Here is a 23,036-nt window from a genome sequence, read left to right on the forward strand (position 1 = left end):
TAGAGGCCACTGATGTCAAGACAAGGAAGCTCCTCACGATGCATGGAGGGTTTAACCCCAAATCCAGCATCCTGAGATTGTACACGAAGAGGAAGGAAGGAGGCCGAGGACTGGTGAGCCTCAGAGCCACCATACGAGATGAAACAGCAAAGATCCATAAATACATCAGGAAGATGGTCCCGAGTGACGGAATACTTAGTGAATATCTCAGGCAACAGAAGCCCGAAGTGGAGGAAGAGGAGCAGCAACCATCATGGCAGGACAACCCCCTGCACGGTATGTACAACCGACAGATAGAAGAAGTGGCTGATATCAAAAGTCCTACCAGTGGCTGGAAAAGGCTGGACTGACATACGTATATATATATAAATAAAAGACAGCAGAAACATGGCTCTCAACTGTTGCATTACCAAGACAGCTGGTATTATTCTGTAGACATAACAGCAGCATTAGCCAGAGAATAGCCAATTTAACATGATCATCAAGGCACAGAGGTAGGGGCATGCGCCACCGTTTGCTATTCCTCACTCATTTCTGTTGCCTTGCTGTCTCTCCTATCAATCAATCTAGGTCCCGAGGCCAGACAGGGAATGAGTCTGCCCATTCCCTTAGGAGTGCTTTACTGCGTGTGTGTGCAAAGGGGGGTGTTGTCCGTGTGTGAGAGAGACAAAATGAATGTGTGTTTAAAAGAGTTCAGAAAGGGAACCAGAAAATGAGAAACAGGATGTGATTCTGAGTGAAAGTGCCAAATTGTGGGAGACTGCAAATCTGGCTTTGTTTGTGTGTGTGTGTGTGCGCACTTAGAGAAAGTATGGAGAATTCACTACAAAGAGAAAGTGCCAGATGTGAGAATCCTGAGGACTGATCTAAAGCTAGTGTGTTTATGTGTGATGGGGTGCAGCTAATTATCAGCTGTGAGCTAAACTCTCCACTTTGGGCAGTCATATTACGAGTTATAATCAACAAGGCACTACCAATGTCTGTGTGTGCATGTGCATGTCAGAGTGTGTAGGTGTGTGTTTGCAACAAACCAGACAGATAGTCCATACTCTAATACTCGATGACATAAGAGGTGAACTGCATCAGACCTTGCATGCTGCTGTAGGCCACAATATCTCAGCACAGGCACCAGGATGTGTGTTAGTGTGTATCTGAATGTGAGGATACACGTACCTCTGTGTCACAACACATTGTAATCACCACTGTGACAGGCTGACAGGGCCTTGCCTGGAAAGTATGCTGTAGTAACACACATGCTCTAATCTGAATTTATATTCACTGATGTGAAGTTAAGCAGATGAATAATAGAATAAAATGGTGTCAAATGTCTGAAACCTGGGGAGTCACATTAACCCCCCCTGGCCTTGAAAACATCCTTGATCCTACAGAAGACCTCTGAAGGTGTCCTCTGGAGTATGATACCAGGTCGTTAGCAGCAGATCCTTTTTCCACCACATTCTATCACTTCTCCATGTAATGAAATGAGAGGCATCTAGTTGCACATGAACATGACAGCAGTGGTGATGTATTCTGACACTTGTCTATCATTGCCAACAATAAGTTTTTTCTGCATTTTATGGTACAATAGCTCAGACTAGAAAGGTTCTAGCTTTCACTCTCCATGTGCATCAGTGATCTTTGGACTCCCATTACTCTGTCATTGGTTCCCCAGCTGTCCTGCCTTTGATTACTTTTCCTAGGTTCTGACCACTGCATACTGGGAACAGCCCAAAGGACCTGCCATTTTTTGACCCAGTCATCACAGTTTGTCTCTTGTCAGTGTTGCTGAGATCCATACACTTATCCATTTTTCCCTGCTTCCAACACATTAACTTCAAGCACTGTTCACTTGCCGTCTAATATATCTCACTCATTGACATGTGCCATAGTGGCAAGATAATCGTTGTTTTTCACTTCACCTTCCAATGGTTTTAATGTTGTGGCTGATCAGTGTATTTTGCTAACTCTCCACTTCCCTTCCCTACTGCCTGATTTTGGTGAATCTGAATAGTTTAAAATTGCATTAGATGAGCCAGTCAGACCTCTATCACAAATAACCTGATTACAGTTTGTTGAAGATGTTCACACTCTTAGCTGTGTTAAAGACAGAATGATGAGCTTTAGATGGACCATTGATTAAGGATAGGTAAAAGGGGGGGGGGGGGGAACACTTGAGGTCTTAGTTTCAGAACAAAAATTTGCAGCTGTGATTGAAATGCATTCCAGCATGTAAAAAGTCAAGAGATGAGACTTATTTAATATCCTGCTAAAGATAAACATTTTTTTTTTTACTTTTACAAAATTGACACTCAAAAATAAGCTATTTTGGATCATTGATAGGGCTGCTAGTTTTGAGGGATACGCCAAATGACTAATTCCTCATATTCTGTTCAGAGGTCACAGAAAAGTATGCTCATCTTCAGCGTCCCAAGAAAAGAACAAAAAAAAAAACATATATTTAGGCATCTTTTCATATCAGCGTAGTAAAGAAAGGTGCAGTTCCACAGCATCTTCATATTTTCCATTTAGCCTTTAGGATGCAGTCCACCAACTTTAAGTCCACATCCTTGGCCCATTCCTTCAGCACAGCTGACAACCTAATGCTGCTCTGTACTCCATTCTGTCATTCATGTGATTCTTCACCCAAACTCCAAGCTGTTTTGTAAGGTAAAAAACTGTGCTTTTTATTCAGTGTTTGTACATTTGTTCCAGATACTCAGGTTTCTTGAAAAGCTTCCATGAAAATCCAGTTAAGCACACTAAAAATACACCTGGCTTGACTTTACCCCACGTACAACAAAACAAAACACTACATCTGCCATTGTCTACTACAGAGAATAAAGTGAATCTCGATGTTTGAAGGCTGAGACGAGCTGCCTGTTCTGCCTTGCCGTTCCACTGCTGCTTTTTTGTTTACTCATTCTCCTTTAACCTTGCTGCTACTCTGGATTCCATAAACAGCGACAGAGAATACCAGATTTTACTAACTCACTTCTCCTGAATTTGTTCATCATCTAACAAACCAATGGTGATCTGGAGTCCTCAATTTCTGGTGATCCAGTGTTTACTTGTGTGTCTTTGTGCGATACTTCATTCTGAAGGGCATACTGCATCCTTTGTGGACTGAAATGGAATCAAAAAATGAAAAAATGTCTCCACAATGAATAGGAAAGAAAAAAATGCAAATTTATCCTCAAGAACACTCTTGAACACCTGCAGTAGTGAGATATGTAAAATGTGTGCACCCAAAATTTGACTCTCTCAAAATGTATAACATCTGTATCTATTCACCCCCCACAACAGCCATGGGAACAAGATAAAGGCACTGATAAGTGTCTGAAAATACTGTTTCCTCCATGAAAAGCCACTTGAACAAGTTGCCAGGGTCTGTCTCCGTCTCATTCATTTGACTGTGTTTCTTTTGTCCCACAGGCACAATACAGAATGCCAATTAGGCCTTGAGCTAACAGACACTGCCCTTGTGTGAGCTCAGAAGTGCCACCTATGTAAGCTTTGGACTGATATCCTCTATTTGTTCTCAATCTGTCTCTGTCAAAAAAATAATTTTGCTTACAGCAAGCAAGACGCACACACACAGAGCCATGCACATATACACATGTAGGTACAGTTTGCAGTAAGAAAGGGCTAAATAAGCAGCTATCCTTAAGCAGACACAGGGCTAAAACAGTTGCGCCATCATCTAGGAGAAGATGAAGCAGCATGTCCTCCTCCTCTCTCTCAGGTTGTCTGAATGCTGACACTCAGTCCAAACTTTGTTTCAGCTGCAGACTTTACCTGCAGTGTGGAATCTGCAGCACAGCTCTTTCTTTTGGAGCGGCATTTTCATGTTACAGTTTAGAATGAACAGAAACGTTTTCACCTTTTCTGTGGTGTAATATTATTTTCAATTAGGTCAAGGGTGCCATCAAATGCTAGTGATCACTCGACAAAATGACAGTAAATTACCACATACAAGTCACATAACAAGCAAGAGTACTAAAAAAAAAAAAAAAACACAACTCATAGTCCAGAAACAGTTAAATGTTAAACATGAATGATTACAATATGTAACTAAAAGCCACAGATAAATGGTAAAAAAGCTAAAAGCTTAGCTTAGCTAAAAGTAACAGATACATATTAAAACACGTAAAACGTATTAGAAAAAAAATAAGTACATTCACCTATTTAGAAAATAGGTACATTAGAAAAAAGGTAAGTGTGAAAAGACAGCCATGAGCTCAATGAGGACTAGTATTCCCCATCACTATAACATACAGAGACAAAAATACAGAAGTCGAGAAGGGAAGAGATACAAAGCAAAAGAGTGCGTGAAAGATACGAGAATTAAAAAGGATGTGACCGCTTGTGTTTCATCAGTAAAAGCACAATAGGTGGCGCATACAAAAGTGTTCATCTGTTTGAGAGGGAAGTGGCATGAGCATGGCCTGACCTATGACATGACTATTGATCTCTAAGGGTCAATACGGGGAGAAGCGAAAAGATGAGTCAGGACATGGGTAGGTTCCTATAGTATTAACAAATACCTGACTGAGCAAGCATTTAGCTAAGGTTTGCTGTCAAAATGTAACACACAAGTGTTTTAAAAACCACATTTTATTCTCAAATAAACTTTTTCAGCACAGAGCCTCAATTTGAAGGAAATTTTCACAACACTGTTGAACAAGACAAAAGTAAACCTGACAGGCTAGACAGCATGGTCAAATGCAGATTTTCCTTTAAGGATACCTATACAGATGAATATAGTAACAAAACCATTAAAGTGAATTGGCACTCAACATCCTCATACTACCTACACAGTATGCATATCAATGACTGTATCAGTGAATCGCATCTATGCCTCACATTGCATATGATCCTGTAGACATGCTGCACCTCGGATACTATTGTCAGGCACATTCTCCTTTTCCTTCAATGTGAAAACAGAACAAAAGCTTTCTTTCTACATATTGTCAAGGTCAGCTGGGGCTGAGAGCTTGTCCTTCTGTCATTGCATTTTGCCTGTCCATGTGTTCATTTGTTGTAAGGAGGGTGCGGTGATAAATGTGCAAGTTGTCGAGAAGTAAATGGTGGTATCGAGTTGTGGTTTAGTCCATGGTGTCAGGAGAGGCACAAGGCTAATTTTCAGCAGCAAGGCTATAATGGGATGTGTGCGTGCCTATTTGTGAGTATCTGTGTGTTTGTGTGAGCGCATCCACCGTGGTCCATGTTCCACCTGGCACAGTGGATTAGGTGCAATTAATCTTAGTTAAGCAAGCCCTGCAGAGAGCTGCCTGCCTTGTACGTGCATGCACATACAAACACATACGCTAAGACACAAACAGTCATAAAAAAACACCTTAGAGATGCACTGACACACAGGAGAGAGTGAGAGCATTGTAAAGCAGCTGGTTTGTGTGCATTACACACCAACGAGCTCACCATATGCACATCTGACAGTGCTGCTTGTCAGAGGCCTTTGTTTTTATAGTCAGGATGGAGAGATGATGTGGAAAGGAAAATGGTGTGTTGGTGTTTGCTCACATGTGCATATCTTTATCTTGCTGAATGGGAGAAAAAAAGAAAAATAATTTTAGTGGATCAATGGTCAATGTTCATTAACCAGTAGGAATGCTAGCAAGAAGTAGCAAGTACAGCATGGAGGGGATCTGGCTTTAAAGTGTACAATCTGTCTTTAGCAGAGTTTTGCTGCAATGCATGAAAATCCATAAAGGCCTATATGCCAATCATGCTACTATACCATTTAAATTGGAAACTGGTGTGGATGTGTCATGCATGAAACTCAAGTGAGTACCAAATGTACCAATGTGCTGCCCAAAACACCTTTGCAAATCACCAGCACATTATTTAGACAGATCCCTTAACTTAAATATATTTAAAATCATTCTTCCTAAACCATACATTTCCTCAGGTGCATCGGCCTATTCCTTAAACACGTCTAACTGCAGCAATACCCATATAGTTTGTCTCATCCATGCCCAATGTGGCCTCATCTGTCTATAAAACTCTACAATCAACAGACTCGCAAGAATAAACGTGGGACCACTGGTCATTTACATGGATCAACAGAGCAGCAAAATGGGAAGAGGTATTTTAGGCATTCAGGTTTCTTGTTCAGTTTCTGCACAGACAATGGCAAGTGACAGTCAGTTACACTTCCAAGGCCTGGAATAGCATGAAATGAACTAATTATTAGTACAAAAAATTAGAAGTTGGATCTGCAGTTATGGATTCTGACCCCCCACACACACACAGACAGACACACAAAATTTCATGTGAGAGAAAATTGTGATGAGGCAAAGAAGGAGATGAATAAAACAGTGGAACTGATGGCGATGGTGACGGCACCCGGGGGACCTACACTCTTGATTTACAACGTAGAGTGAGCATTCAAAAGCAGATTCAGCACCGGATCACTGCTAACAGCCAGTCTCAGATCTATACTACAGTGTGGAGATAGAGATAGAAATAGACAGACAGAGAAAGAGAGAGAGAGAGAGAGAGAGAGATAGAAATAGACAGAGAGAGAGATAGAGAAAGACAGAGAGATAGAAATAGAGAAAGACAGAGAGAGAGAGAGAGAAATGGATAGAAAGAGAAATAGAGATACAAATAGAAAAAGCAAAAGAGAGGGAGAGAGAGACAGACAGAGCGAGAGACAGAAATAGAGACAGAGAGAGACAGATCGAGAGAGAGAGAGGAAAAGGAAAGGTGAGAAACTGAGGTCAAGGAGAGAGAGAAAAAAAAAACTATCCACAAGATTTTTTAGAGCATAGGAAAGGTGCCCCACAAATCTTATCACACAAGAGTGCACATATTATCTTCAATGTTTATATATTTCCCTTAAAGGTGCGCTGCCAAGTGATTTTTAATTAGCCCTACTGAGGGAGAGCAATGAAAAACGGAGGAAATCAATTTCCCATTTGGGGCAGGTAGAGTGAACTATTGAAGGACTAACCCCAAGAAAGACCTTATCAGACAGAGAGGACCAACTTTTTACCAGCCATACACACACAACCATACACACACTACATACTACATACTGGATAATGTATTTACAGGTAAGAGTGGAGAGCTCATGGCAGAGGAGTTTTAATCCTCATGACTTCAATTAACCCACTGTGGAAGTGTGTGCCACAGATGCAGGAAAAGCCTGGTGTAATTAGCCTTAATTAGTTTGGTTTGTTTTCACTTCCCATGCTTTGCTTAAGAAGATTAAGATTTTTTTTTATTTGTTTTTACAAACATCCCCTAAAGTGGACACTTTAGTATGGTCCATCCATAGCTAGCAACTTAGAATAGAACAGAATACTTTTATTTAGTTATTAGTTATTTGCCGCCATTTAGTTATTTACTTTCATAATCATTTCAGAAAACCATTCTAACTAAAGAGTTGGTTGAGGGGGGTGGACAAATGTACAAATGAGAACTTTTAAGAATGTTTTCTTGTTAAATCAGCACTGTACAATCTTAGATAATTTAGGAACTGTAGCACACCTTACTTGTTCTTTCAGAACAGATGTTGTTTAGTTTTTTAGATCCCTACTTAATGACCAATGACAAAATGTTATTCACATTTGGAAAAATAAAACCTGCGTGTGCATTAGACTTACAATGTAAGTGCTCCCAGTCAAATCAAACAATGCTTCCCAAAATTACATACAACTGCACCATGCTGCAAAGCTCTGCTAGAGTATAGGCATAAGTTTCCAACTGGTCAAGTATATTTCAGCCTGGCCCTGAGTCCATTTCAAATGTGGTTTCTTTGATATCACAAAGAGAAAGATAGCTTGCTTATAAATAATGAAAACATCTGCTGCAGTCCAAGGGGGCCATACAAGAATGAAGGGAATGAGGATGAAGCGAAGGCAAGGAGACTGTTGCCCATTAAAATCTCAAGAGAAGCAGAATATTCAGTGGAGGTGTCAAGGACCATTGGATAGACAATGATGGATGGGAAAGAGCCAAAAGAATCTAAAGCAGGTGCAGCTTTCCTCCCAGCAAGAGTCAAAAGCAAAGTAGATTTCCACAGCACTAAAATAAGAGTGTGTTTTCTTCTATATGAGGGCTACCACTATTACAGCACGGAAGAAACTGTCTTACTTGAATATTTAAACCAGACAGACACTCATTGATTATACCTGTGTGGGAGTGGGATATGGACAGTAGCTTTGGTCTTAGCAACACAGCCAACGACCAACTAGCACAGCTAAGCTGATGTTACCCAACTGTTTCTGCTAAATACTGTATCGTAAACTCCTGGTTAACAAAAAAAGCTCAATGCAAAGTTTGAAATTTAGTCTAAAGTTAGAGAATGACGTCTATACCTGGAAAATTGCTTTTGTGTTTTCTAAAGCAAGAGTTTTCATAAACTTAATAGTAAATCACAGGATACAATCATTTGCTTGAGATGCACCAGTCACTTTCAAACCAAGTACTTCATTGAACAGAGCAGCCAGCCCAAACTCCAGTATGAATCACTATTAAGAGTGTGTACTCACCTCACTTTCAGGGTTATTTTGTCTGTAAATAGCTTGAAGGGGCTGCTTCAGCTCTCTAACACTGTCAGCTAACCCTTTGCGTTACCGGGGTAGAGGAATGACATACTAGTTTCTTTTAGCTAAAAGATTATTTACTGCACCAACAGAGCACAGTTGAAATATATAAAGCTCTTTTCGAGTTAATTCATTTACCTGAGCCTCTCAACAAACATTCAAATAACATCTGCACAGGGTCAGCACAGAAATTCACTGCTATTCAGTTTGACTTAAACTGACTTAAATGTTTATTGTTAGACCAGGACATGCGATGTAATATACCGATAAATATCTATTGCATTATATGTAAATATATAATTTTCACAATATATATAAATATTTTCACTCCTATGGTCCTAACCGACAGTGTAGCTCCATGAGAAGGCAAGCTTGCTCTCAGTATGCAGCACAGTACTTGGATCAAGCAGAGGCTTTCTGGAGCAAAGTGCTGCAGACTGATGAAACAAAAATTGAACTATTTGGCCACAACACAAAATGTATGTCTGGCAAAAATGAGAGAACTATTTGAACAACAACAACCAAAAAAAAAAAAAACAAAACAAAACAAAACCCTCACAAGATGTTAAACACTGCAGTAGATTTATTATGCTGAGTTATTTACAGCCAGCAGCAAAGGAGACCCATCTCAAAGTACACATTTTGACATGTCACAGCAGAAAAGGCACAAGTGAACTAAATAACATGAACAATTGTTCTGTTCCACTTAGGTTTCAATACACCATATACCAATGAGCTGGGATACACAGCTGCAGGGCCTTTGACGTGGAACACCAAGTAATGGTATGCAACCATGATTAATGTTATTACTTACTCTGGTGTTTAACAAGTCTCAATGTTTGCTCTGAAAAATGTCTATTGCTTAAAGAGAGGGAAGAAATATTCTACTAACCACACCTGGAAGGCAATGTCAGAGATACTAAACCTGAAACAAGATCGGATGCTTCAACAAAATCACACAGTGCATGTAAACTGACATCCTGAGAATATTTTTCAACGTATTCTACAAGCAAAGAGTAGGGTTTAGAAAATGGGGAGGAAATCTCCCTAAAGCAAGAAAAGAGTTTACAGCCTGCTAGAAGTAAAGGCTGTGGTTTTGCCCAAGTTGTTAAATAACCTCATCAAGAGTAACTGCATCATCTTTGTGTTTTCTCCTGCAGTAGTTGTTACTGTTTGTAAACTATACTATTTCTAATGCAGGTGAAAGCAGAGCTTTTACAACAACTGAACAATAGATTCCTTTTATAAAAACCAGTCCTGCCTAATGATGCAGGAATTTTCATTTATTTGGTTTGTTTAGACTAGTGCTAAGGTTGAAACTGAGTCAAAGACTGCCCAGTCACTGTATGGTCCTAAGATAAAAGGTGCACAAAAACTAACCAGAAGGTCTATGAGATGCAAACCCAACATGGTGTGTACACATCCACACAGCCTTCAAAAGAGGTTTAATCAGTTTAAATAAGTGACAACCCCCTGCGTGTGTAGGGATTTTAAATGGAGCCAATTTCAGTGCCTTAGGACGTTTCTAGTACACACACACACTCTCACACACACACACACACACACACAAGGCATCACAGCTGTTTCTTAAGAAGATTTGTGAAATCTAAATATAATGCCTTTTCAACGATAGATATCACTAAATATGTGCCTAACAGTAAAAACTGACGTTATTAACAAAGTCATTATCCTTTGTGAGAAATAATAATAATAATGTTTATGATAAATATTTTTATTATTATATATCAAATCAGAAAACTCAAGGGATATGTACCTCCCAGTCCTTCAGTTCCTTCAGTCATACTTTTCCCCCTAAATTGCAAGAACATAACTTTTTTTTTTCCAACCATGTTAGGGTGATTGCCCTCACTCTAGTGGGGGTATTCCTTCAAGTCAAAGAGACAGTAATTACTTCAAATGTTCAATTCTGTAAGAAAACAGTAACCGGTTCCTGGCTATTAATTTTCATAAAACGAACGCTTCATTTCCGGGACATAATTACACCAACAGGACATTGGTTGGGTGGCTAAATAATTTCTTTCTCCAACACTATATTGCTTAATTAATCCTCCTATGGCTGTGGCAGGGATGGAAGGCAGAGTTCAGGGTAGAAACAAGATGGAGAGAACAAGGGAAGACGAAGACAAAAGAAGGGATTGCAAAAAGCACTAAAGGAAAGAAGCAGAGCCAGTGATTGCTGATGAGGAAGGGAAATGGTGGGAGAGAAAAGGGGCAAGCTATTTTCTTACCTGCGGTAAGACAGAGAATAAAGGGAGGAATAGAAGTGCAGGCTAATTTTGTTTTACCTGCAGGACTCCTCCTACTGACTAATACTATTGACAAGGGTTGAATATCAAACATACTTAACAGATTGGTACTGAGCAATGGTGAGTTGGTAAGAGTTCCACCTTACAAGTCAAACAGGCAAACCAATCATGTTTTATAAGCCTAGACTGAACTATATTTCATCAGTTGTTTGACCAACTGATGTTGATGACTAGAGTTTGTTTTGAAGTGTTCGAGTCTTATTAAGTCAGTTCCAGGTAAAATAAATGAACAATATATGCAGCAGTTATGTTATGGATGTGACTCCCTGCATTGATTTAGTCACATTAATATAGCAAGTTCCTGGCATCATCATGATCTATGGTTAGCATTTGATTCCATTATTATTCCTTAACAGATTTTAGTCTTGGGTTACCTCAAGTGAAAAATATCTAGAGCTCTATGGTCAGCTAGATGTTGGGCTCTTCTTTCCAGACACTAACTTTACTTCATCATTTCAATACAATTTAAAATTCAGTGAACTTTGTGTACTGTTTCCAAGAGCATGTGAGATGGGAACAGCTACCCACGGTTTTTGTTTTTTTTATGACAGTGGTTGGTGACAGTGTAAAAAATTGAAAACACAACTTTGTGAATCTGTATACGAATGGACAGGTGCAGACCATGCACAGATGAAAAAAGGTAAACACCCAGTCACTGTCAAAACTCAAAGTTCAGTGACACTTTCAATAAATCCACTATATGTGAACAAAATGGTCAAAAAGACGAACCATATGGCGATCTCATGACAGCAAAAATAGCTCCTGTTTGGTGTCTTTGGCAGACCCAAGGATGGGAATCACATACATATGGTGTACAAAGTAGGTATCGAGGTTACTTGTCATTCGCATGCGCCTGCAGTGTGCCCTGTCCCTGTAGAGTGAAACTTTGGACTGGATGTGTCCACTGAATCCATGTTGATGCTTGGGGGTTCTATACTTGCAGGCATGGAAAGCATGGTAATAAACATGATAAGGCAATAAACACTATTCCAGATCTGATTAAATTCGTATGTGTATCATTATTATCATTACTTACAGAGTGAGATCAAATCACGCGCACGCACGCACACACACGCACACACCCTTGTAATACTTGATACTGACCCATACCATATAAGTCAGTGAATTTATGGCTGATGACTTGGTTTAGGTTAAGGTAAGAAATAGGTTTAAGAAATAGTGTTCATGGTTACCATTAAGGTAATTCTCCAGGACATTAATGTGAATCAATGTAAAAACCACCTATGCCACAAAACAAGGGTGTGTGTGTCTAGAGAGGGAAGGGTCACAATTACTACTTCACGAGGTCCAATGTAAATTTCCCATAAGCTGCTGTCCCTAATGATCTCTAATAGGATAGCTCTTCTTTGTATTATTGCTGGTATCACAACAAAAGAAGAGGGCCTAAGCATATTATTAACACGCTACTTCCGTGCCTCTACTGCACAAAATGCCGAGAGAATAACTTCCTGCAGTTCTACACATCTCCCTCCATACATTTTGTCAGTTGATGCAAGGACAGTGTGTGCAAGGACATGGGAGATAGAGGGTTGGGGTTCAGCCAAGGATTTTTTTTTTTTTTTTTTTTTTAATCTGCAGCTGATTCTTCTATGTGCACTCGATTACTCTCTATCTTTTTCTCACTCATATTGGTCACATTAGCTGCCACTAACCGTCCTGCAAGTACAGCTCCCTACTGGCACCTGTTGATGAAAGGGCAGCATAACACAACCACATACACAAGCATGCTTCTTGTCAAACACACAGAAGGTTAGGTAGCTACAAATCCTGTCAGTTCTTTTGAGATAAATTGGAGGAGTAATTTTGATCTCAGAGGCCTCCAGCAGGCAATGAGTCGGTGTAAGATGATTCAGGTACATACACAAAGCAAAACACACAGCAGAGAGACAGTTATATCCAGACCTTGGATATTGCACGTGCCCAGGGTGCTTGATCGAAAGTAAAGAGAACGAGTTTTCTAGTTTTTCAAACTTTATCTAGAGGCGTAACAATTATCTGATATGTATCAGATAGGTCTACACTGATACAAAAAAAACCAAAAAAAAAAACCAGACCCAACCAAATTGGAAATTAAATGAGAAATAAAAATAATCAAAAATTGATAAAACTATCTCCTCCTATGTCTCTAAAGAGTACATGAAAGTGTGTGTGTATGTTTGCAAACCTTCCCTCTCCTGCCAAGTTTCTCAATCATATACCCATTTGAAACCAACCATTTCCATGATAGAGTGCTGACTGCAACATTATGTCCAAATACATACATTCATCTTTTAAGGCAATGACATAAATGACATAAACCCTTCTCGCATTGTCACAAATACTGGATTTAGGGAGATGACTCTGACCCCAGTACTGCCAGCCTGCAGTATTTTACTGAAAACTCCAAAATACTGTCATCGCCCATTGCTTCCTATTAGCAGGCATTATTTTGGTGGCATGAGGTCGTTAGCCAATAAAGTAATTCTAAAATCATAAATATGTATTGCATCATCTGAGAAGACAAGAAACACATGCTGTGATTTAACAGTTCAGCTCTGGATGTTTAACAGAATAGCACTGTCTCCAAATATAGGTTTATAGAACCAATCTTAAAGACATGATTGGTCAGAGTCCAGTCCGTACAGCTGTGTTGTTCTGCTGCACTGGCAGTGGGATTATGGAACCCGCCCCAACATCAGCACAGATCAAACACTACATGAGTTGCCATGGGGCAGATGAATGAGTGGGAGAAGAGGAACGAAAAGGGTGGTCTGGCTGGTCAGCTGTGTGCGTGGGTAGTCGTTGCAGGCTGAAGTATGAGAACGAAATGACCAACAGGCATCAAATTTTTCATCATTTGTCTATGTGATAATTTTACTACAAGTAACTCTTTTTTCATGACTGATTTAGTAGCTCATGAGTGCACCATAAACATAGTTTGGGAGCAGCGTGGGAAGCATTTTAAGCTTTACAGAGTTGTCTCTTTTATGCTGTACTGTGTAATGACTGTGACAACAAACAGAACACACAATACAAATCCCTCCAAACATATTTACATTTTGGATTTGGTCCTGTGGTGACAGATAACCTGACATCTGTCCTCTTTTGCAGCTGGACCAAAAGCTGTGTTATGAGGAATTTTGTTGTAACTACATTTTTCCAAGGGTTCCTGGCAAGGCGCTCTACACTGAAAGAGCGAAAGAGCTACATAAAGAGCGAAACAAATTAAAAAATACAGTGCATCAGCAATCAGCAACTCAACATGCCATGACACACACCAACACAGACATACACAAAGTGAGCTGTTCCTGACACTAACGACCTTTAGTCACCATTGGTGTATTTTGCAGAACTTTTGACAGTTGCTTGTTAGCAGTGGAGGCCTGCTGGAGCAGGATTTTCTCCCTGTCCTTTGTTCTCCACATCTGCTCACCTTCCTATCCTTCAGCCCAGTCTGCAGCTGATTTTTCTGCACTAACAAGGGGCAGGTAACAACATGGTTTGATAGGAGAAGGGCTAAGGTCAGAGGACAGGCATCCTTTGATACGAACGCTGACAGGAGATAGGAGGGCAAAGGAAAAGCATGTGGGCGCAGATAAAGAATAAATCAAACTCCATGCACATTCGCACCGCCCACTTGTAACCAAAGAACTGGAGCTGTTCCCTCCCTGCACCATTGCCATCACATGTCAACACAGGCAATGACAGCGTCGAACACCCAACACCTAGTTAGCTTAGTTAAAAGTCAGCATTGTCCTTAACACTGTGTCTGGGGACATATTACACACCACCTAAAAAAAAAAAAAAAAAAAAAAAAAAAAAAAAAAACCACACATTGACGTTCAGTGAGTTGATGTAATTGTACCTTGGCTTCCAGCCCTGACAGTCTCTTATTTCTTGGCCTGAGAACGGTGTTCCCCAGACAATCTCTCAGAGACATCTGTGTGAACTAATACACAAGTTAGCATTATATTGCTTCCTGTCAACTGTTTTGTTTGATGTTACAGGTAATATTTCTTCTGAGCTAGAAGTGGTGGAATTCAAGGACAATGTGTTATTTGTCCTTTATTGTCTTATTTAATTCATCTCTGTTACCCAATATCTGAAATAAACTTTTCAACTAACCAGTCCAGGACACGGTGAAACAAAATACCAACAATTGAATAAGCAAAGACCAAAACCTCAGATTTAGAGTATTCAATAAGATCATCTCTCTAAAAATCAGTCTCAGGTATTTGGTTCTTTGACGAGTATTCATTTCACACTATGATGTTTTTTTGTGTGTGCATGGGTGCGTGTGGTTATTCCAGCAGAAGGAAAGGATCAATAAAACAAGCGGAAATGGAGCGCTGCTCTCAGTTACCTTCATCAAAGTCTGCATCATCCTCTGTGTGCTGGGGAAAGGGGAAGCAGTTGGTGATTTCCAGGCGGTCGTCGACCACCAGGCCCAGCAGAACACCCTGAACCACCTCACTGCCCTGGCCCTCTTCCTGATAGTGTTTGATAATCTTCAGGACCACCTGTTAAAACAGAAAAGGCATCATCATCACTGGTACTGCATTACCACAACCCAATACAGCTACAAAGGATGCACCGCCCGCCTTTCAATTACAGTTTCTGAAAAATGATTTCATTTTCTGAACAAGAGCTTTTTTTTTTTTTTTTATGGTGACAATTGTTTGTGCACTTTGTGGCTTACAGCATTTCTTTTTACAGTATTTTGTCATTCTTTTGACTTTTGTTTATCTAAATGTGTCTGTTCGTCATGTTGATTTGTGCTAATTTGTTTGTTGGGAGCAGTTTGGTTGAGATGTTTTTTCACAGGCCGTTTGGGTTTTTTCTTGCTGAGCACTACAGATTTGCTGCTGCTACAAATTTGTAGTAATGTTTTCTCTGTTCGTTCACACATTATGTTTCATCACAGTTCTGCAATAGATTCAACCATTGAATGAATACCAATGGGAAAAACACAGACAAAAATGTTGTGTTTCTTCTTTTATATATTAAAATGTATTCCAGGTTTATAGAAAAATCCTGTTAGATATTACACAAAACACTTTGATTTCATTTCAAAATCAGCTTAATACATTATTAGAAAATAAATTAGTGACCCAAATTAGTAAATTATATTGTTCTTAATAATTTAGCGTTAAAATGCATGAAATATTATATATTGCCACAGAAAAAAGCCATAAAAAAATTGCAGAGGATATTTGCTGTTTCTGTGAAATTGCAGGGGTTTCCATGGACAATTATTAGTTAGGTTCTAAGGAAAAATCCGTGAACTGCAATAATGAAAACATGAAAAGAAGAAAGAAGTGTACAGCTTCAAGTAAGGTCAAAGGATTACTAGCCTTTTCACTGTTTATTTTGTTCAGTGGCAGGTTTCATATTTATTCCGACACCCAACACAGCTTGTTTTACAGTACAGAATATGCATTCTAACAATCTGAGTTATGAAAATGTTGAGAGGTCAGTCTCAGCATCTTGTGGCAGGTTCTTCCTCCCTGTAGCTCACATATTATTGATGGCATGAATTTGCTCTGATGTGATGATCTTAAGAATGACCTGGGGTTCAGAGGTTAAATACAGGCCAGCCACTTGCCTTGTGTGCAGCCTTTGTAGGTGCTAATACTTACAATTTCACAAAACAGTCTACACTCAGTAACTGATAATGACAAAGTGACATGATTTGAGAAAAATTTTCAAAATTTACATAAATCAAACCATAAATAAAAAAATAAATAAATAAATCAAAAGTTTTATTCTCTCATTTAGAGAAAGGTTCAACCACTTGCACTAGCAATTACAGTCCTGACTAGTGACTATGTTACTATAGTTCTAACTTACATTGGATTTTATGGCCCAATTTTAAAATCAGTATCAGAACAACAAAAAAATATCAACCAATTTTTTTTTTAACATAAATGCTAAACATAAGCAACAACATTGATAGAGATCACTTATATTTGTGCATTTCTCTAAAAACTGTGGCATAATAAGCAGGAAATTACGCAGCTGGAAATTCAGCTTGTTGTGCCACAGATCTAAAATCTGCTGATAAAATTTATTGCAGCAAATTTATCAGTCTAGCTAAAGAAGCTCAGTCTAGCTTATTCATTTTCACTTTGAGTGGAGTACAAGTTAAGAGCATAATTTATTCTCTTAGATGCTGAGTCTTGTGAAAGACAATGTCTTCAGTCACAAAGAACACGTTACTAATAGTATATCAGCTTGATGAAAAAGGAGTACAGTCACTTCCTATCAATATTCATAGTCTAGAAGTTCACAGCACTCTCAATATAAGACAGGCCAATACAACAATATTGACTATGAAATCAATGCTAAAACATGATTTAATTAACAGCTATATGTCAGTACCATTGAACAAAGTGGGCATCATAAAGGCAGCCTTCATGGCAGAACAGTCACACTGGACTGGACTACGATGGTACAGATTCACCCAACAAACTAAGAGCAGCAATAAGTGAAGATTCAATTTTCAGTTTGACTGGGAGCACACTGCCCATGTTAGCTGTCCACAAAATCTACCCATATCACTGCAACACCCCTTATATTGCTACTAAATTGTGTAATAAATCCCAGCCACCACTCCGCACACTACACTGGTCAGCAAGCTCTTATATAAAACCACAGTGTTACCAAAAACCATAACGTTAAGACGAAATTCTAGGGACAAGCTACTCAGGCAATCACTGTCTGTAGATGAGTGGTAAGCACCACCTGCAGGCTCCAACACTGGTGCATCACTGATCTTGAGTGCGTACAAAAGGCCAGTTAGTATTCAGCACAGCTTTGCAATTTACACCGGAGAGAGAAAGGGTGGCACACATAGAATAAAACCTGAATCTGGTGAGATTTTAAGAAAAATGCCACCCTTGTACAGTGGGAGGGTATATTTAGACTTGTAGCCTGATATCCCATATCACCGTGCCTCATCTGGACGGAGTGTCCATGCATCATCGTAAGCGTTTAATTTTTAATACCAGATAAAAATGGGCCAACAGAACAAGTCTCCATATGACTGAGGAGCTGGTTTAAACTCTAATCCTGCACTGACGCCAAGGACAGCAAGCAAAGGCTATGGCTTATTTCTACACACACCAACACAATACATACACACTGACAGACATGCACATACATATACACCATTACTACTTGAGACACACTGATCAGCAAAAAAGAAAAAAGCCAAGGAAGAGTGGAGAATAAGGAAAGCATCTAAATGAACACAAACAGGACAAGAAGTTGAAAGCATAGTGTGGAGGGGGAGAGCATAAATCACACTGATAACAGTGTGGGCAGGTCACAGCCAGAGGCATTAATAATACACACACACAGACACAGACGCACGCGCACACAGACACAGACGCACACAGACACACGTGCACACAGACACACACACACACACACACACAGAGGAGCAGGGTGGCAGTCCAGGAGCCATACTCACAACAAAACGCCTATCACCACTACAAGGGAGCCTTTACTGGTCTCACTAGCTTACGCATGCATACACACACATGAATCTGTCTTGGAAAATGATTTATTTCAACAGAGTGCTGGACCTGTCATGCAACAAGTAAAAGTGCTAGAGGCAGGAGAAGAGAGATGATATGGGGTGGAGTGGAAAGAAAAACAATGTCATTCCCTGCCCGCCTGCCTTGGCTTCTCAAGAGGAAGAGGGGGTGGAAGGTCTCAACAGTAGGTCTGGTGAGAGAGCGAGAAAACCTGAGAATGGGAACATGATGGGGAAACTGGGGAGTAGGTGGGAGTGGAGGGAAAAAGAGGAAATGCAACATCAATAATGTTTGAGAGAAAATCCAGACGGAAAAAGGTAATGATGGCAAAAAGAGCCATCATTACATGGTGAGGGTGAGGAAAGCAGAATGGTGAGCCACTGAGAGCGATGGAGACCGTGGCCCGAAGACAAAGAGGAAAAAAGGGCTATGGTGGAATTCCTCAGGATCAGCAGCGCTGGCTGCTTTACAAAGCCCCCTGCTGCCCTTTGAGCTTCAGCTTCTTTTTCTGCCAGCAAATAGCTTTTCTAGTATCCCTCCATCAGTGAGAGCAGAAAGCACAGATACACAGCACTTTCAGCTATATAACTCTAGACAATCTGTTCATCATACACGTAAAATGCATCCATTCAGAAAAGGAGGGGATGAGAGATGGACAATTGGCCAAAACTGCAGGAAGGTCAAACAAACAAAGCATCAAGCAGAGCTTCAGGATTTAAAGAAGTGCTTTAAAGAAGTAAACTGAAAAGGAGTCTGCATTAAAGGAAAGGGAAGGAAGGAATTACAGAGGTTTCAGTGGATTTGTTGTGCTTGCTTCCTGGTGCTGAGCAAATGCCATCAGGTACTGTAAACAAAGCCTGGAAAGCTCCAAGAATGTGGAAACCTGCATGCACACAGGCTCCAGTGCTGTCTTTCACTGCTATGCATTTGCTCTCTCTCTCTCTCTCTCTCACACACACAATTTTATTGATCTAGCTCACCAGCAGCTAACCCAGTGAGCTCACCTCATGTGGAGAAGCCCAAGATTGATATGTGGACAGTGTATTATAAATCAACAAGCTTAAAATTGAATTGTGCAAAATCAATTGTAGTCCAAATCCCCCGTTGGCTGCCTTTAATTCTGATCATAAATCCTCTCTCTCACTCACACAAAAGGGCTCATATACAACAGAGCTCAAGTTATGAGAAAGTACAATGAGAGAGACGATCCCGTAATGAGTTTTCTTTCTCTACTGCTGATGTGAAGACAAATTCTACACTCGACACCGGGTGTAATATACTTGACAGAGGAAACACTTTTGTATGGCATGAGTCATCTTTTGGGTTTAGTCGTAGATGAGGACCACTGCAGATTTCCACTTCATCTGCCAGCTTTCGCCTGTCAGCCTAATGAGATCTTTCTTAGAATTTTTCTTGAACTTTAAGCATGTAGTTCAAGACTGACATAAGGCAGTGGCCCTGGCAACAGCCAATGGCTGGTGTTACTGCAATTTGTGTGCTGTTGACAAAGTACCTGCTCGGTGATTGTCTGATGTCTCAAGTAATCCAAGATTCTTCAAAATGCTAAGTAAACAAACTGCTGATTCAGTTTAATGAAGAAGTAGAAACAGAACAAACACAGCAGTTAGTAACCATGTTTCTACACTGGGCAGCAACTTATGGTTTGTGTTACAGATGATCTGACTTGAAGCATGAGGCATGAGGAAAGGCCTACGGGGGAAGAAGTGACTGTTCTGCAACTCATTCATATATTCACTGAAAAAACAAAGAAATTGTCTGCCAACGCTTAAAGAAACACTGAAACTTATTTGGACACATTTGTGGCCTTTTTTTTTTTTTTTTTAAATCCCCTTCAGCTTTGTACCAAATTGTCCTGCACAATGTGCTCTGACTTTTCTTTGAGTCATGGTACATGAAAAAGACCCGTGTCTGAAGTGCAACGTACAGAAAAATAAAGGAATAAAATCTTTTTCAAACACACAAGTAAATGTGATCTCAGTAGGTGTTTAATTGAACCTACTGCTGTGCAACACTCCACTCATGGCAACATCAACCACTGAAGTGTCTTCAAAAGTAAAGGAAACAATTTGGTTCTACTACACAGCATTGGTGCCACTGTCTGAGGGCAACCCTCCAGCTAAACCTCTGACAGACAGGTCATGACGCAATACAGCAGCAAGTGCTGCATATCAAGGCATTCAGGTGAAATGTGTTTCATAACTCTACAGTCTGAATTCAAATGAGGTCATACGCTAAATGGCTCACAACTGTTTTTAATTTAACTGCTGTGGTTAAAATGTTTGCCTGATAAGGCCAAGAAAATAAATTAGAAAAATCTCATTAGAGGTCTAAATAACACACAATGAGGTGAAATATTTAGATATGAAATTTGGGCCCAGGACTCCAGGGCAGCTTTAATGAGCAACATAAAAGGAAGGCAGCAGCTGGCATGTTAAAGTCCTGCTACGGCGTTCAGGCACAACAACAACCGAGCTGCCTTGTGTCCAGTGCGGTTTAGGGCAAAAGGAGGAAGAATTTTAGTGTATGGCAGTGAAGCAAGTTTGTCCTCTGCTGTTTAGACAGGGGTACTACAAAATGCAAAGTTGTACAGCATTTAAATGTCAATACGTGCCACAGTTTACGGGTCACAGAACAATCTACCAGATCAATCAGATGAATGACCTTAAAATTAAAATGGATTGGTTTAAAATGGGTAAAAACATTAAAGCAACAAATCACAAAAATAAAAATATTCAAGACCCTAAATTTACAAAGAAAATAGCCACATTTATTGGTTTAAAGTATAAGATGCACTGCCTAGCAATGCTGCTAACCTCCAAAATGTTCATTTTTGGCTTGTGAGCATAAATTTGTGAGTGGTGTAGAAACATCAGATCAAACTTTAGCAGTTCAAGCAGAAAAACTGAGCAACAAGTTTGAAATCAGGCTTGGGTCTGCCATATCAGTCAAATACAAAAGACTGTATGAAAACCAAACACACCAGAGATTAGTGATGAGGACAAACGGAGCAGCTGCTGACTTGACAGGTTATTGTCTGATAATGACAATGGCTAACAGATCCAATGAACTATTTTATGGAAAACAAAACACACAGTCATGTCTCACAATAGCTGTAAGGACACTCAAAGACGTAATGTGTTCCCTAGACCCTAACCATCACAACTAAATACCTAACGTTAACCCTAACCTTCACCCTAACCCGGCCAAAATCTCCTCACAAGAACGGTACGGTATCAGAGTAAAACGTGTCCACACAACCGTATACACAAAGACGTGTGTATACACACACACACACACACACACACACACACACACACACACACACACACACACACACACACAGACAGACAGACAGACAGACACACACAAAAACAGACAAACAACACTTGTGCGATGTGTACGCTAACAAAGTTAAATAACGGCAGCTAACGTGGCGCTGTTAGCCTGTTAGCCTATATTAGCCTGTATTAGCCTGTAATAACGCGGAACAGACCGAAGCCTATAAACCCAAAATATTATCTCTGCTGAAAAGTCTGACTGACTGTGCCGAGAACAGAATCGTGAAAAGCAATAAGGATACACTTGTACAGGAAAGCGGTTCACATTATCTGCCGCCATGATGATGCTCTCACTGGCGTTAACATTTGTTAACCGTTTTTTGTGCTGACCCCGCCCGAAACTTAATATGTCGCATCGAGGTGACACTTACCAGCCCTTCAATCTGGATCTGTTTGACAGGAGAGTCCAAGGTTCCGCCTGTAGAAGCCATCCCGGCGCTAGATACCGAAGCGGGCTCTTTACGTGAAGCCATCTGAGATCTACCACACGCGGAAAAGGGAAGGAACGCATTCAGTAACGGACGCTTCCGGTAAAGATGCGTTCGTTTTATTGTCCGTATTGAAACGACGACTAAAAACAGATATTTCCCACCCAAGTCGCGACAACTAAGAAGTGCAGCCACTGGTGGTTTACGATGTTCAAGGCAACGCAAGCCTTTCCTGTCTGAAATAGGGGTGCATGACACAGAGTGATGATTTTGGAGAAAAAGCCAGGGAAGCCAGATTGAGATGGTTTGGACCTGTTCAGAGGAGGGACAGTGAATACATTGGTAAAAGGATGCTGAGGTTAGAGCTGCCAGGAAGGAGGCCTAGAGGAAGACCAAAGAGGAGGTTCTTGGATGTAGTGAATGAGGACATAAGGATAGTTGGTGTGGGTGAGGAGGATACAGAGGATAGGGTTAAATGGAGGCAGATGATTCACGGTGGCAACCCCTGAAGGGAGCAGCCCAAAGGAAAAGAAGAAGAGAAACATCATAAAAATAAAGTGCATTTTAAATGACCGAATGAAAAGTAATAGCTAAAATAGATTAAAAAAAATAAAATGAGATAAGATGAAAGATAAAATCTACAATAAAAACTTCTGCATATTCATAAAAATGTTACATTAGCAGAAAGAACCTATGCATATATATACACACACACACACACATATAATATATATACATATATATATATATTTAAATTAAAACATAAGGGCAAGCAGACACCAGGCTGGGCACCAACTCAATGACAGTC

General features: G+C 40.1%; 1 protein-coding gene across 1 annotated transcript in view; it reads right to left on the reverse strand.

The window, feature by feature from the left end:
• Positions 1-22,325, reverse strand: part of LOC113122521 (eukaryotic translation initiation factor 3 subunit H) — a 46,745-nt gene extending 24,420 nt beyond the window's left edge. Inside the window, exons 1-2 of the mRNA XM_026293937.1 lie at positions 22,172-22,325; positions 15,264-15,420 (exon numbers count right to left, since the gene is read on the reverse strand). Coding sequence (XP_026149722.1) covers positions 15,264-15,420; positions 22,172-22,273 — 259 coding nt within the window. The 5' untranslated portion in view covers positions 22,274-22,325. The remainder of the gene's footprint in view (positions 1-15,263; positions 15,421-22,171) is intronic.
• Between the last annotated feature and the right edge of the window lie 711 nt (positions 22,326-23,036).

This window comes from Mastacembelus armatus, chromosome 16 (genome assembly GCF_900324485.2).
Source record: "Mastacembelus armatus chromosome 16, fMasArm1.2, whole genome shotgun sequence".
NCBI classification, from domain to species: Eukaryota; Metazoa; Chordata; class Actinopteri; order Synbranchiformes; family Mastacembelidae; genus Mastacembelus; species Mastacembelus armatus.